The 15,910-nt window shown below is 41.8% G+C and overlaps 1 protein-coding gene across 9 annotated transcripts in view; it reads left to right on the top strand.

The window, feature by feature from the left end:
• Positions 1-15,509, top strand: part of pbx3b (pre-B-cell leukemia homeobox 3b) — a 58,255-nt gene extending 42,746 nt beyond the window's left edge. For 3 of the 9 annotated variants that reach the window (XM_071482363.1, XM_071482365.1, XM_071482371.1), the window contains 9 exons: positions 2,425-2,666; positions 3,599-3,789; positions 4,877-5,012; positions 5,832-5,861; positions 9,678-9,843; positions 10,422-10,499; positions 10,939-11,051; positions 11,930-12,019; positions 13,772-15,509. In XM_071482363.1, the coding sequence (XP_071338464.1) occupies positions 2,425-2,666; positions 3,599-3,789; positions 4,877-5,012; positions 5,832-5,861; positions 9,678-9,843; positions 10,422-10,499; positions 10,939-11,051; positions 11,930-12,019; positions 13,772-13,864 (1,139 nt within the window). In that variant the 3' untranslated portion in view covers positions 13,865-15,509. The remainder of the gene's footprint in view (positions 1-2,424; positions 2,667-3,598; positions 3,790-4,876; positions 5,013-5,831; positions 5,862-9,677; positions 9,844-10,421; positions 10,500-10,938; positions 11,052-11,929; positions 12,020-13,771) is intronic. The other 6 variants (XM_071482367.1, XM_071482366.1, XM_071482369.1 and 3 more) reach the window with 4 other exon arrangements.
• The last annotated feature ends 401 nt before the right edge of the window (positions 15,510-15,910 follow it).

Here is a 15,910-nt window from a genome sequence, read left to right as displayed (position 1 = left end):
TCTGTGATGATGCTGAGTTTAGACAGTGAATTCACAATCTTTAGCTCCTCCAACAAAAGGCGCACGTACAGAGACAGAGATACATTGCACCTGTTTTTAAAATAGTATTTTTTTCTGTGGACTACGTTTTTTTTTCTTCTAATTTTTAATATTTATCTGTTTGAGACGGAGGCATCATCCCTCCCAACATGTGTGTTATGAATGACCAGCCAGAGCTGCTGTGGCACAAATACACCCTGGTGGACTCCTGCAGGGCCGTGTGCTTCTCAGGGCAGTGCAGTAATCATTTTTATCCTGCTGATTTCCCAAATAGAAATGGACACGTATGATAAAAATGTCACGGCCACTCCACATGTCAGTGGACTAACAGGATTAGATGTCACTTTCTAATGTCTCGCTCTGTTTTCCTTTGCCATGAATGGCCACATTATTGCACGGAGGAACTTTGTGGTAATATATGGTAAGAGACAAGTAGCTCTTTATGGTCTGTGATTATTTAGTTTGAATGAAACCAGTGATTTATGCCCATTTAGCTGAAAAGCCCTGTAAATTCCCTCAGCTGCATTTCCCCTGGATATAGAGTGAGTGGAGTGAAAGTGACAACTGGGTTTGGTGTGGAAATGTACGCTGCGTCCCAGAGTTATATTTAATATACCTGACATGAAAAACGTGCCTACCTACTTACCACCACCCACAGCACAAAGAAAAGTGCAGCCTGCTGAGCTTGTGTTGAATCAGAGAGTGGGAGTAAATACTGAATTAGGAAAATATGAACCACGGTGGCAGACAAACCACCAGCTATTAGAGCATGTTGAGATATGTAGCCAGGCATCTGGTCAGTCAACATTTGAATTATGTGCCATTTTGTTTCATGCTGCACAAACTGGAATCGAAACAGTCGAGCCTGTCCAGAACGAGTGCTGTGGGTGGAGTTGTGCAGATGCAGTGTGATGTGGATGAGGGTTAGTGGAGCAGTGGCATATTGTCCACATGGATGGGCTTGGCTCTGCAAGCCTGATGGAGCCTTGTCCAGCATCTCAATGTCTCCAACACAAATAGCCACATTCATCCACTCCTCTCACACCATTACACCTAAAAGACTCAAAGCCAGCCGATCCATAAATAGAGCCAAATTTGTTTTTCAGTGGCACTGCAGTCGAACAAAACACCAACAACAGAGATGAAAACATCAGAGGAGTGGCTACAATATGATGTGTTTCCTCATTTTTTTTTTTTTTTTTTTTTTAAATTCAGGATTGTGTTTATAAGAAAGATAGCAAGAGAAGAAGGCGTGTGTTCCCTCCAGTATTTACTCCTGTGGATGGTGTGCGGGGTCAGCCGGTCAAAGCGTGGTAAAAGGGCTCCTCTGATTGCATGCCTACTGGCTGACACAATAGAGCCACTAATCTTCTTATTTAGAATCCAGAGGCTGGCCATATCTTAATGAAGCTGTAATGAGCTGTTGAAAATCCCTGAATTGCAGGAGGGATTATTGAATTGAAACAACTCTGGTAATCATAACGTTCGAGTAGCCACTCAGTATTTACTGCCCATTGAGCCACATTTTTATCCACTTACTAGACTGGATTGCTCGAGCTTGTTTTTGTTGTAATTCTGACCTGCAGTGTTTTTTCTTTTTTTTTTGGTGTGTGTGCGCGTGTGTTTGTTTATTCTCTGTAAATCCCGACATTGTGGTTGCATTGCCAATGCATCCAGGTGTGCGTGTATGCTATCTGCTGGGTGATTACGACTTGCTGACAGACTGGCGAGACAGAAAACCAGAGGAAATAAACAGCAGGATCTGAGAACAAAAACAGGATTCATGAATGAGCACTTTACATAAAATTGACTCCGCTCTCATTTCGCTGCATGTAGATTTTTACTCCACTGGCACGTTTTTATTACTTCTTAGAATGCTGCAAAATCAGGACTGTAAAATCATACTAAGATTTAAAGCTTATACGAGAGAAGGAATGAGGAGAACAGTAGTTACTCTCTGGAGTTCACAGCATTCACTGTGTCAAAGACGGAGACACTTACTAGAGGTATAGTTTTCTGTTTAGCATCCTTTCACAGAGTAGAAGTGCCACTTCACCATTGAGCATTTGTCAGTTTATGGATGTTGCTGTCATGTCAGCCTTCCCGTACACACAGTGTGCAGCGCAGTGTGTAAATAAAAGAGAACAGGCAAAGACATGGGCGACAGGAACACAACACATACACAGAAGGCACCCAGTTCATACCTGCAGGGGAAACATCACACTATAGCAGACTACGCAGAAAAGCATCATGCTTTTAATTGCACTTAACAGTTCAGTCTGGGCCTATTTGATCTGTTTTATTTGTCATTATTAGTATAAGTCTTAACAGGCCTCTGGAGGGCATTAGCTGACCCTGTGTCCCTTTTTTTGTGTGCCCCTACAGGTCTCAGCATCCGTGGTGCCCAGGAGGAGGACCCCCCGGATCCCCAGCTCATGCGCTTAGACAACATGCTGCTGGCAGAGGGTGTGGCGGGACCAGAGAAAGGTGGCGGATCTGCCGCTGCCGCAGCTGCAGCCGCAGCCTCGGGCGGGGCGGCCGACAACTCCATTGAACATTCCGACTACAGAGCCAAACTCACCCAGATCAGACAGATCTACCACACAGAGCTGGAGAAGTACGAGCAGGTGAGAAGGAGTCTTTTCCCACACCTCTTTGTGCACTTTTCTACACCCCAGAACAGGACATCGACAAAAGCTTTTGTCCTGATTTTCCCATCAAAATGTTCAAATAACCACTTGATGGCCAGCTCTTTGACATTTTTAGTTGCACATGATACTTCATATTCCTTCAGTACACTCAGAGCAGCTTAATTCCCTGCATTAACTACAAAATTGCAGAGAATATGTGCAATGGAGGAAAATGTGTTATCAGCCCTGGGAAAAAAATTGCAGTATTATTCAGTGTTATAGCTGATTATAGAGATCCAAAGGAGTGCCTTAGTCATCTGTGTTAAATGAAAGTATGATCAGCTCCTTCACCTAGCACGTTGAGCCTGCCATTAAACACAGAGGCATTATGGGTGAAAATAGAAGGTGTAACAGTGGTGCCTCAGCAAGCCAGTGAGGTAAATTAGTCTAATTTACTCCGTGCTCTCTGAGAGAGGAGCTGGGTGTGTGGGGGCATACAACACTTTGCCTGGAGTAAATGCATCTTTCTTAAGGGTGTTTCCAGGTTTTAATTATCTAAATGTAAATACTTAACGAATTTTACTCAGAGTAATGAGCTAAGTGTGCACTACGTAAATTAGTTATTCTAATTAATCATGTATGAACTACTGGTTTAACGAAAAGCTCTTTAAATTCACTCTGCATAAGGGCCAAGCTAAATTGCAAATATGCATTTACAGTATTTTCAAAGATGACTTCCCCTATTATGTCATATGTTTAATATAAACACAGGGCACTCAGTTGAAGCTTTTAAGAAAAAGGGCTTGTATGCAATGACCACTTTTCCTATATGAAAAATGTGCACAACTTTAGAATATCAGTCAAAGAGGTTTTCTAAGTTGTCAAAATCATTTACAGAACTCACTTTGGCCGTTGTTGTCTCTTGGCAGGCATGTAACGAGTTCACCACCCATGTGATGAACCTGCTGAGGGAACAGTCTCGCACGCGGCCCATCTCTCCCAAAGAGATTGAGCGCATGGTGGGAATCATCCACCGTAAGTTCAGCTCCATCCAGATGCAACTGAAACAGAGCACCTGTGAGGCTGTCATGATCCTGCGCTCCAGATTCCTCGATGCCAGGTCAGTGGCTCTTGTGTGTGTAGTTCATATACTGCATATGTGTGTGTGTTGTGTCTAGAAACTTTTATCGCTTATGTCCCATATAAGCTAATCCAGTGGGCAGGGTCATTTTTAGTCTGAAGTTTGTTTTTTCTCTCAGTTTTCTGGCGCAGCACACAGTGTGAGCTCTGCACAGATGCATGATTTTAATTATGTCCATGTTCCATGCATTATCCATTTTCAAGACAATCATGCCCTCACACCTGAGAGCAGTTACGACCAAATGAAATGGGGAACCGAGTCATGTGTAATGGATGGAGGGGAGGTCATCGGCAGGTGTTGTGGATTACTCTAATCACTAACAGCGTGGAGCAGTGTTGAGCTCAAGTTCGGGCCAAACAAGCCGAGTGGAAGCACATTTGCTGCCCACTGCCTGTGTGAAGTGCAGTAAACAAGGCAAAATAAGCAAATGCTCAACCACATGATAAGTAGTGCCCTTGGGAGGGAAGGGGACCCAGATCTAGTTAGAGTTTGCTTGTTTCTACTGGAGATCCCTGGGGCTGTGGCACTTCAGGAACAATGCTCAACTGTGCATGCCGTGATTTCTATAATGTACCGAGATGCACTCCGACTGGGCTTTGCGCTCCATCACGAAGCCCACCCATCCGCTGCACTAAACTCTACACATTACACGCTTGGACTGGAGATTGGAGACCAACAGACCAAATTAAACATTGTATGTGTTTTGTGACTGTGTTTGTTTTTTGTGTGTGTGTGTGTGTGTGTGTGTGTGTGTGTGTGTGTGTGTGTGTGTGTGTGTGTGTGTGTGTGTGTGTGTGTGTGTGTGTGTGTGTGTGTGTGTGTGTGTGTGTGTGTGTGTGTGTGCTTGTCAGTTTATTGGTTGGAGTCTGTTCTTCTGTGTGTTGACGGGACTCTTGGAGCAGGACACGATATCCTGCTCCTAAGGGCCCTTAGAGCCCATTCCTCATTATTTTCACCATTTATGTGTGAGATTGATTGTGCAATTTGTGCGATCCAAATGGATGAGTTAATGCTGGTCCCACTAATAGGCTTGCTCGGCCTTTCTCTCGTTTTGCTCCCCACTCAGGCGGAAAAGGAGAAACTTCAGCAAGCAGGCGACGGAAATTTTGAACGAATATTTCTACTCGCACCTCAGCAACCCATATCCGAGCGAGGAGGCTAAAGAGGAGCTGGCCAAGAAGTGCAGCATCACAGTTTCCCAGGTGGGTAGTGCTCATCTAACAGTAGCTGGTGGGTAATCAGGGTGGGGAAGGCTAAAGCCTAGAGGGATAGTTACTGTGGGTCACACCACCAAGACACAATGTCCTTAGCTAACCTTGACATTGTGACTGCCTAATGATGCTTCAGTCAAGGCTGGTCCCAGTCAGTCAGAGCAGGGCCACAGGGAGGGGAGGCCTATATCATCTTGGCCTCAATCAAAGCACTATGCTGTCCTTCCTTAGCCACCCCAACGCTGGGTCCCCTGCCATTTTTCCCTCTCATTCCCATCCACCATGTGTGCTCTCTCTGTTGCCCGGTCAGACGCTCAGGTCATAAGCTGGGAAGGAAAAAAAAAAAAAATGGCATCATCCATTACTTTAAGAAAAGCAGTTAAAGTCTGGTGCCTCAAAAGCACTGGGTGATACTGGGTATTTATTAGTATGTTTGCTGTTCAAGTGACCTTGCAGGACTCTGCTAATTCACAGCTATATTTTAGACTTAAAGATGTGACTTTCCCACTTTATATATAGCATAGCCTCCTTGTTGGGTAAACCTGAAGGCAATATCTCTCACACCTAACCCCCACATCCAAAGCATTATCATCCTGTGCTCTTTTTCTGCTATGATTGTGACTACTATCTAGATTTCTCATACTCTATTGTTCTATGGTTGTCCTCATGAGACACAATATCAGAGAACCATGAATCTATACAATAATCTGCAGTGTTTTTTTTCTGTGTGGGGAGGGGGTGTTGAGGGGTATATTGAGTGTAGTCATGAAGAGTCAGATACTGTAAAAGCCCATTCTTTTTTGCCTTCAGGGGGTGGGAAGCACCATCACAGTATCACAGGTATGTCATAACTTCTCCTGATCCACTGTTTTCATTTTTTTGTATCTCCTTTGTTTATGTATGTAATAGCCTCACAGTTTGCCACTGCACAGAACCTCCCTCCCTCACACTACTGGTCCAATGCTAATGTTATCATGAACTACAGTGTTTAAAGTTTGAATTTACATTTATAAAAGAGCGGATAAGAATTTCCAGCATTCACATCACACCTTTAAGTTTTTTTCCACTACACCCATGTTATCACCATATTCTGTCTGTACAAATGTGTCACATGAAGTTTTACTTTTTTTGGCTATTGTTTACCACATTATTTTTATTTACTTATTTATTGTTTGTTGTAGAGCATCGACTAATTGTGTGGTCTTTGGAATCTTCAAACTGCACTCTGAGTTGATTTACCCCACACCCACCCTGTGATCGCTGTGTGCTTTATAGCGGCTAAAGAATGGCCCCCGACCCTCACAAATGGAGCTCCACTCCACTGTTTTCTGAGTGCCTCGCAAAACAGACCAATGTACCAGTTCCCATGAGAACAAATCAGTCCATGCAGAAATTAGAGGGCTTTTAAAAATTCACTTGAACTCATCTCAGGCCCCATTTGCGGTCTACTCCTCGACAAGCGAAGGCCACGGTAGACATTCTTATTGACTTATTCTTAGTGCTTTGGCTCATTTTAAGTGAATAACAAAGTCGGACGCTCGACATGAGGGCAAGTGCACCGTAAGTGTGTTATCCCTCACCGTGCCCCGGCCTTTCAGAGTCACAAACACTCACTGTGGCCACACTGAGTGCTCAGCTAAGTCATTTTTTCAAACACCCCCCAAACTCTTTTTTTTTTTTTTTCTGGTGCTTTGTTGATTGCACAAGCAGTTCATTAAGTAAAAACCATCTATTGTGAATGGTATGCCAATATCAGTCCGCAGCTCGGCTCAATACATCATCGCTGACGAAACACCCTGCGCCGCTTCAGCGGGGATCGTTTCAGATGCAAGTGATGCAGTCGTAAAGACCAAAGCCTCTTTACCTCAGGAGATTCCGGCACTTCAAATCCAGTCTTTTATTTATGTTGAAAGGCTGCAAAAAGAATGTGTACATTGATTTGAGTAATACTGAATCCTGCTTGTTCATAGCAAACAGCTGAAGTGCAATGAGCTGTTGGCATTGTTAAACGCAGGACGCCGTCTTATTCTCTCTGTCACCTTGCATGCGCCATGCTGGGCTCCTGAATGAAGGCATGGGATTGGATGGCTGCTGTTTGTGTCAGGGTTTACAGAGGCTATGTTTGCTATAATCTGTGTGAATGGTTGTACATTTAACTGCAAAGCTTCATTCATGACACTTCTCAATAATTCAGATCAGTGAATTTGGAGAAACTAAGAATTGAGTTTTATTCTTCATTGATGCAGGCTGTATAACTGTTGGTATTACAGCTAGAGACCACCTTTGTATTTGTTATTTAAGGCTTAGGGGCATTACGAACTCAGATATACTGAGATCGTAGACAGATCATGCATTGCTGTACATCAACCAGCGAGGAGTATTGACCTGAAATAGGGTGAAATAGTTTGAATTATTAACTACAGCTCCGCAGCCTCTCGTGTGGGCAGCAGTGAAAGCAACAGTATCGTGTTCTTGCAAGGAGTCTGCATGGTCATTATACAATCGCTGCCTTTGAGGCTGCTGATGTCAGGTAATTCAGTCTCACAACCTGGTTCTCACCACACATAGGAGTCAATTGAATGCATGGCCTGCCACGAGATAAAAGGGAATTAGTTCTGTAGATTGGGTTGTGCTCCACACCTTACAGTGCCGTGCATTTGCTCAATATTTAGCTGAACCTGAGAATCACTAAAGCCAGAGTTCAGTGGGCAGGAGAGGAATGTGTGTGTAGAACAGAGGAGGGTGGTGTAACGTCTGGAGGATTTGATGCCAACACTGCTGAGACTGTCCAGGCCTGTAACACCATATAGTGGTAGAATACAGTCATAACACACTTCATCATAAAGGACAAGAGCGAAATAAAGTAATAACATGTTTATGTTTCACTGTTACTATTTCTTGAAATAATCTGTCCCTTTTATTTTGACTCTTTAGAATGAATCACAACAACATCTTTCACAATGAATGATAAAATAGGCAAACACTGCAGCTGACATTCTTATAAATGTAGTTCTGTTTAATCCACTGTTTGCATGAACATGTTGCTAAATTAAAGACTGATGAGCTTTAGAAAGCATTTGCTATGATTTTCAGGGGGTATGTGGGCACTTTGTGAGCTGTCTTAAAGAGAGAGAATATTGTATCGTCTTTGGCCCTACAATCCACTATAAGCAGGTTAAGTAAAAAGGATGATGGCCAGGGCTTTCATTGCTTCCAATTAAACCTTGCTTGTTAGTTTAACCTCTAGGTAAACCCATCAAACAATTGATGTCAAGGAAACCCTGCCAACAGTGGGCCTCGCCTGAATGGTCATTAATTTTAATTGCCTAGATATTAAAGATTTAGAGCACAGAGACGTGCAGGATAGAAATGATCTGATGTCCTGCAAATCCAGTCAGTTTTCACGCCACAGCATTGGCGGGCTGCTGGGGATATTAAAATTTAAGCACATGGGTGGAAATTAAATAAAGCGTCATTAGGGGCAGCTGCTCTTTGGCTCGTCCAGCCGTGGGCTGCAGGGCCTGAGAGGGGGGCAGCAGCACCGCGACAACACACTCTAATTTATAGGACCATTAAAAACAAGCATCATCTCATTATTATTCCACTGTTATTGCAGAGCCAGCAATCACACATAAGGCTCACCCCTCATGCAACTTTTCAGTGTCTGACTGATGTTGGATGTCATCATTGCAGTTCAACAAAATTAGCATTTCCTCCTGCTCTAAATCTGAATATACCCAGTTTTAGACATTAATTTGAACTCAGTACTTCCTGATGCCTTCAGAGTTCAATTTCACTTCAGTAAAAATTCCCTTTTTCAACCACATCATCAACTAACACTGCCAACCAATAACCAATAATCTGTGTTTACTGCTCCACACGTCTGCAGGTCTTTACCCTCCAATGCTTGTTTTTGATAAAAGTTGTTACCCAAATCACTGAGTGTGCATCTACACATACACACATACACACAAATGTTTATTTGCTTTAAGTACAGTACTGAATGTTTATTTTGATTGGTATATAGGCTTTAATTAGTGATAGTATTAGTATTTTTATTTGAATATATACATTTAACACAAATATAAATTTTCCAGGTTTCTCTTTGTGGTAACTGTGACATGCAGCCTCACATATCACGAACATCTATTTTCTATATTGGCTCTAAGTTAAACAATTGTACACATTTCTTTTAATTTAAATAATTGCACATTGCATATTTACATAAGGTGTCAATCACCTAGACTCACTGATCTGGAATCAGTGGGCATTCTGTAGAGGGTAAAATATGAACATTCATGTATTTCACTGAGGGAAATGTCAGAATTTGTATCCTTAACAACCAGCCCAAATGTGAGGAATATATACAATGCACTGACATTAGTGTCTGAGCAATAGGAGCCCCTTGTGTTTTAGTTTTGTCAGGAGACAGATCTGAGAGCATGTCATGCTCCCATCCATGAGAAGACACAAGTGGCTCCTGATTATGGCTTAATTAGCTTGTGTACCCGGCGGACATTACTGCAGGGGCTGGGAATTGGGTACTTGATGGACCCAAACATGACATCTTGAAACAATCACATTGCTCAGTGCACGGTGCTGTGGCTGCTTGACGTCTGACTCCTCTGCTCCTCCTCCCTCTGCTCTCCCACACAGGTATCCAACTGGTTTGGCAACAAAAGGATCCGGTACAAGAAAAATATCGGCAAGTTTCAGGAAGAAGCCAACCTGTATGCCGCCAAGACTGCTGTAAATGCAGCACACGCTGCAGCCGCTGCAGTGCAGAACAGCCAGGCCAACTCCCCTACCACACCTAACTCCGGTAGGCACTCCTGCATATAGACAAAAAAAAAAAAGATCTGCCCTCTACCTCAGCCTTTAACCTGCTGCCTACCTGCCTCACTCTCTCATGCACCATTCACACAGGCAAGAGTGACAGGCTCTGCTCCCAGCTTGGGGATCACAGTGTCTCCTGTCTATAAGACAGTTGATGCCAAGCAAACTCATGCATAAAGAGAGCGTTCCTGACTTGTGAACCGAGAACACATGTATTTTTGGCAAAATAGAAAAAAAAGGCAAGAATTCAGAATGTTGCCATGGGATTTGTTTTCCCCTGACTTTCTGTCAACTTCCTGTCATTTGTAATGCAACGGTATGTAGTTGTAGTTTTTTTTGTTTTTTTTTTTTTCTTTTCCTAAATAAAGAGAAACATAATTGCTGGGAGCATTTTACCTACAATAATAGTATTATATAAAAATGACATATGCATATTGAATTAGAATCGTATAAAAACATGAAGCCCAAAAGGTTTAATGAGTGATTTAATGCTGAGTTTGGACTAGGTTGACCTGCGTCGGGATGTGGTAAGCTTATGAAGTGGTCCCTTTTTCTTGCACCCAGGATTCCAGATGAAAGATGAAGAGTTTCAGCTGGATTCTGCAGAGAGCAAAAACACTCTTTTAAGCAACATGTTTACTGGTACTGGTCTTTTCATAAGCTTCTTATTGTCCTTGTCATTTACCATGTGATATACCTTCCCTGCCAAAGTTAGACTGGAAGTAGGTGATGTGGAACAATTGGGAGCCTAAGCGACCAACCACATATAGAAGTGGTCCCTTTGTGTCATGTGATTTTCATTTCATTTGTGTCCACCGCATCCGTGAAAAGAGCCTCTCCAGTCCTCCTGCATATCGTCCTCTTCTGTTTGTTCCTTTGCTTCCCTTCCTTCACTCTTGTAGTTGCTTGCTTTATGGGAGTCTTCCTTTAGTGCATTTGTCTGCTCGAGTTGGGTCTGTGTATGCAGACACATGCGTGGTGTGTGTGTCTGCATTATTTTTTGCGTGTGTGTGTGTGTGTGTCTGTGCTCTCCCTTTATAGCCCTCTCATGTATTCAGCTACTTACATCTTCCCTTTCCAGGTTCTTCAGGTTCTTTTAACCTCCCAAACTCTGGGGACATGTTCTTGAGCATGCAGAGTCTGAATGGGGATTCTTACCAAGGGGCACAAGTCGGAGCCAATGTACAGTCACAGGTAGGATCAACAATCAGGGACAGTTCCTGACTACCAGTGCAGAGAGCTGTCCTTGTCTTGCCTGTGTACTGAGCCATCCACAGTGCAGTCTGAAGCACACTGAAACAAAAACAGAAAATAGGAAAAATACGCTGCTCATGGGAGGGCAGTTCAAATTGCCACAGCGAGGCCTCCGCTAACCTCCGATTGACTCAAGTGTTTATGACTATTTCGCTTTGGATGGAATATTTTGGCAGCCAAAATATAATCCCACCCCACTGCTATCATGCCACAAAGCAACTTCCTGGTTACTATTCCAAACATTTTGTGAATGCATTTGGCTTTGACTTGAGCTCTTGGGTTGGTATTGGGTTTTTGGTACTGTGTCCCCCCCCTCCCCCCTCCTTTTTTTCTGTACTCTATATCGCTATCTTCCTGTCTCATCTTGTTATTGTTTGTTGTTGATGTCTTCCATTTTGTAAGTTTAACGCAGCTACACAACCGACACACAATCACAACCATGTGCTTATGAAAAAAGAAATCAATGCTTATTCATGGTTACGGTAAAAAAAAAAAAAAAAAGCTCATTTAAAACAGCCATAGTGTATGTTACGTTTTTGTCACTTGTGCTTTTGTTTTTGTTTCTTATTCCATAGCCACTATAGAGAGTGTAATAGAGTTGAGCATGCAAGTAATACCTTGACATTACATGTTTTTATTTCATTAGAAAATCTATTAGCTGCGTTACAAATCTGGTTAGTACTTTAGTTGTCTAAGAAGTCCCTTTGTGATTTCACACTAGTCACTATCTGTTGCTTCACTGAGCATGTTTACAGTTGGTGTTGGACGGCTGCGAGACACCCAGTTGACCAGCTTGCACACCTTGTCTGTCCCCGCAGGTGGATACCCTGCGCCATGTTATCAGTCAGACGGCAGGATACAATGATGCTCTCGGGGGGAACACGATGTATAGTCCACATGGCTTGAATGTAAGTAGAGGTTTAATCGGTTGCACGTGTAGATGGGTGAGACAAAAGCAGTGTGAAATTAGTTACTACTGTTTTTCATCATCAGAATATGCTCCATGTTTATATTTTCAATTACATCCAATGAAGGTACAGTCCATTATATTCCATTACACACATGGTAGATACAGTCACAAGCTTGCCATGTGTGTTAGCTTCCCAAAGCATGTGCTGTAAAATACTACACATTGTATCTTGTCACTGTCTCACCTGATATGTCTAAAAGTTGAATTTGATAAAACACATTAAACAGCAGGGGAATGAAAACCTCCAGTTTTACTTTAATAAACATCCTTTAATACTAGAAATGAGTTAAAAAAAAAAAAAAAAAAAAAAAGCACAGTATCTGTTGCATTTTAGCTGTTTTGAAATGCCTCACAGAATTTTCCATAGCCTTATCTTCATGATAAAATATGAACATGTGATCGCCCGCAGCCCTTTCCAGACATGAATTCCATCTTTCTTGATGAGATTTGATATGGCGCCTTTTTGTAAAGCAGCGCATAATCTGAAGCTATCAGAGTAAAGATTAATTTCGCTGATGAGAGAGGATGAAGAGAGAGGGAGAGAGAGAGAAATAGTATCAGACAGCTCTCTCTCTCTCTCTCTATTCTCTCTTCTAAAAAAGACAGAACCTCAGTATTTGCTCTCTTTATATTGTTATGCTTGTTGGGTAAAATGCACACATATTCAGTCTAATACTATTGAAAGCTCAAGCATCAAAAATAAGGTATTAAATTTACATCAGTGATACTGGAAATGAAAAAAATTAGAAAAAAAATGATGTTGATGCCTATGAGAAAAAATAACCACATCTAATGTAAACAAATGGTGGGGGCTGTTGCCAGCGTTCACTGCGTTTGGTGTCATTTTGGCTTTGCTGAAGCCTTATTGCTATAAGCTCTTTAGACATGTCAACTCCTCACAGGATCAAGCGTTTTTCACTTTCTCACATGGTTTCTCACTTCCATGTGCAGTGCAGACCTGCGCCTACTGGCTCACCAGAGCTCAGTGTGATCCCTGTTAAAACAGCAACTGACGGCACTGAGCAACCTTAACACACGAAAACAGAGAGTCAGAACAAAACAGTAGTCGACTACAGTGATAAAATATTTTTTGAAGAAGTCAAATTATGGCAAAGCTTCTATTTTGCAGCAAGAACCCTGAAAGTGCCTTACAGATATATTAGCATAGACTAACCTTTAGCTTTGTTGGTGGTGACGTAGAGGGATCCAGTAAAGGCTAGGTCATGCCTGGAGCGAAGCAAAGTCAGGCTGGCTAAGACTGGCTCTCTTGGAGAGGCCCTGCCCTGTCACTTTCACTCAGCTCTCCCCACCTCACCCGGCCCCAGCCCTCCCTCTTCTTGACTGACAGGAGAATATGTAGCGACAAGCTGTCGGCTGCTGCTGAAATCTGCTTAGACACTGATTTCGGGGCCTGCTCCCATTGGCCGGGACACGAGACAAATTTGTTTCCAAGAGTCTCTTTGCTGATGCTACTGTAATGCAAAGAGTGCTCAGAGTCTGGACTAATCACACAGCATCAGTGTACTTGCAACATTTTAATATCGGCTGACACAGTAGTGCAACCTATCAGCTTTGTTCTGTTTCCTTTCCATTTCTGGAGTGTTGTGTTACGTTTTGGGGATAAAATTGTACCAAGCTCATGTTGCAGAGATTGTGATGGTAATCTCAACCTTTCCCATTTGTGTCCCAGGCTAATGGGGGATGGCAAGATGCAACGACTCCGTCTTCTGTAATATCTCCGACAGAAGGACCTGGAAGTGTGCACTCCGATACCTCGAATTGATCCGCTATTAATGCATCTTCGCCTCAAGCTGGGCATGGACTCTCTAACTGTCTGAACAACTGCAGAGGATATTAAAAAAAAAAAAAAAAAAAAAAACCCACAACAAATTTGTTTTCCTGTACCTTAAAATTTCCCACGACCATGCTACGCAAACAACATCCTCCATCACGAACACCAAGTGTTTCCTGATTGTTCAGTGTTTCCTTTCTGTCTTCATAAATCAACCGTAATCACCATGCCCTTATTTGTTTGTCGTAGGAGTAAGCACACACGTGTACAAACAGAAAACGGCCCTCAGATGTTACTCGGTAAACTTTCAGGATAATTATCCCCTCTGAACTCAAAATACTGGATGACACTGTATTTAACGTGACATTTTATGACATTTTAAATGCCCATTTATTTGATTCTTGATTTAATTACTACTTTCCATTTTGATAATTGCGTTCTCTTTCAGTTCTTACAATACATAGATTAAAGCAGCTGTATCTTTGACTGTAATGTGCTCGCAATCTTGTCCAGCAACTCAACAATGCTACTGTTGACAGCTCAATGGCAGCTTTGTAGTTCCTTTCAAGATTTATTTTCGCCTTACAGCCGTATACATTAGTACAAGGGAATGACTATTCAAACTCTGGAGCATAAAGAAGTGTAATTGATTGCTTGACTATATCATGACACCATTCCATATTTTATAATTTGATGTTTAGTATGTACATATGTAAACATTTTTCTTTTTGTACTGCTTATGGAAATCAACAAATCCCCCACAGTAGATCATTCCTTCATGGCACAGGAGCAGGCCCCCATTACACAGGAAAAGTTGTACATAATATAGCTAAAGAGTAATTATACATCCCACCAGTCAATCCACAGCTTTATTACCTCATTCAAATTCATAGAAACCAATAATTTCCAACTTTTCTGTAGCTTAGAGTGCTCACTTACTACCTCTAAACAATATCACCACCATCGTTTCTTTTGCCCTTATTTAATGTTTTTATGTAGTTATTTTGATTACATCTTGTAACACTGTAAACTCTTCACTCTCTATGTAATCTAATGTATATTTTAATCTTTTAATAAAATGCTGTTGCTGTAACTGCAACCTAAAATGACAAAAATAAAAAAATGAAAATGATAACAATATTAATACCATGGAAAATAATGGGGGAGGGCATGGGCAGGGTGAAGAAGTTGTTGGTCTGTGGCTTTTACGAGGGGGGGAGGGGGGGGCGGGCACGGGGTGCAATGAACATTGTTGATAAATTAACACCAAACAGTAAAACTGTTGTAAATACTGAAGAAGAAAAAAAAACATTTTGAATGTTGCTCATCTTGTTACTAAATCATGCAAAAAAAAAAAGAAAAAAATCACTATAAAAACTGTAATGCATAGAGGTTTCAGTATTCAGAACTGTAAATTTCCAGCTCTGTTCAACAGGGTTCAAGACTTCTTTTCTCTTTTTTCTATTGTATGTGATTCTGAAACTGAAAAGTCATGACAAATGATTTGTGGCAGTGATTCTAATGTATTAAAGATGTTTAGTGTTACTTTCTAACCAGACTACACCCTGGACTGAAAAGTCTTCCTTGTGGTAGTTGTGTAATTTCAAACATGAATAAACCTTTTGCTTTCATGACATCACGGTGTGTTTTCTTTCATGTTTCTTGAGTAAGTACCAAAAGCTTTGACTCTTTTGTCCATCATAAACGTACAATAAAGGATACGGTTTAATGTCCACTAATATTGACTTCAGACTCAGGTTTAAGCTGCATCTTTCCTCTTCATTAATGATAAGACAGTTCATTTTGTGTATTTTTAGGAGTTTATACACATTTTTCAAGTAATTTATCCATCATTTGCACACACTGATTTCCTGCACATACAAGCTCTGTATGAGGCCTTTGCTCTGATTTCATATGGTGGGTAGAAGGTAAAGGCTTAACCTGGTTTGCAGCTACTGTGGAGCTGACATGGTTAGTGCAATTAACTGAAATGTCAGGCACTTCTAATTCAGGCTATTCTGTCTGTCTGTTGTGGAA

This window comes from Trachinotus anak, unplaced genomic scaffold (genome assembly GCF_046630095.1).
Source record: "Trachinotus anak isolate AG129_WGS33_773 ecotype Australia unplaced genomic scaffold, CSIRO_AGI_Tana_v1 ptg000008l, whole genome shotgun sequence".
Lineage (NCBI taxonomy): Eukaryota > Metazoa > Chordata > Actinopteri > Carangiformes > Carangidae > Trachinotus > Trachinotus anak.
This window is presented reverse-complemented; position numbering and strand designations above follow the sequence as displayed.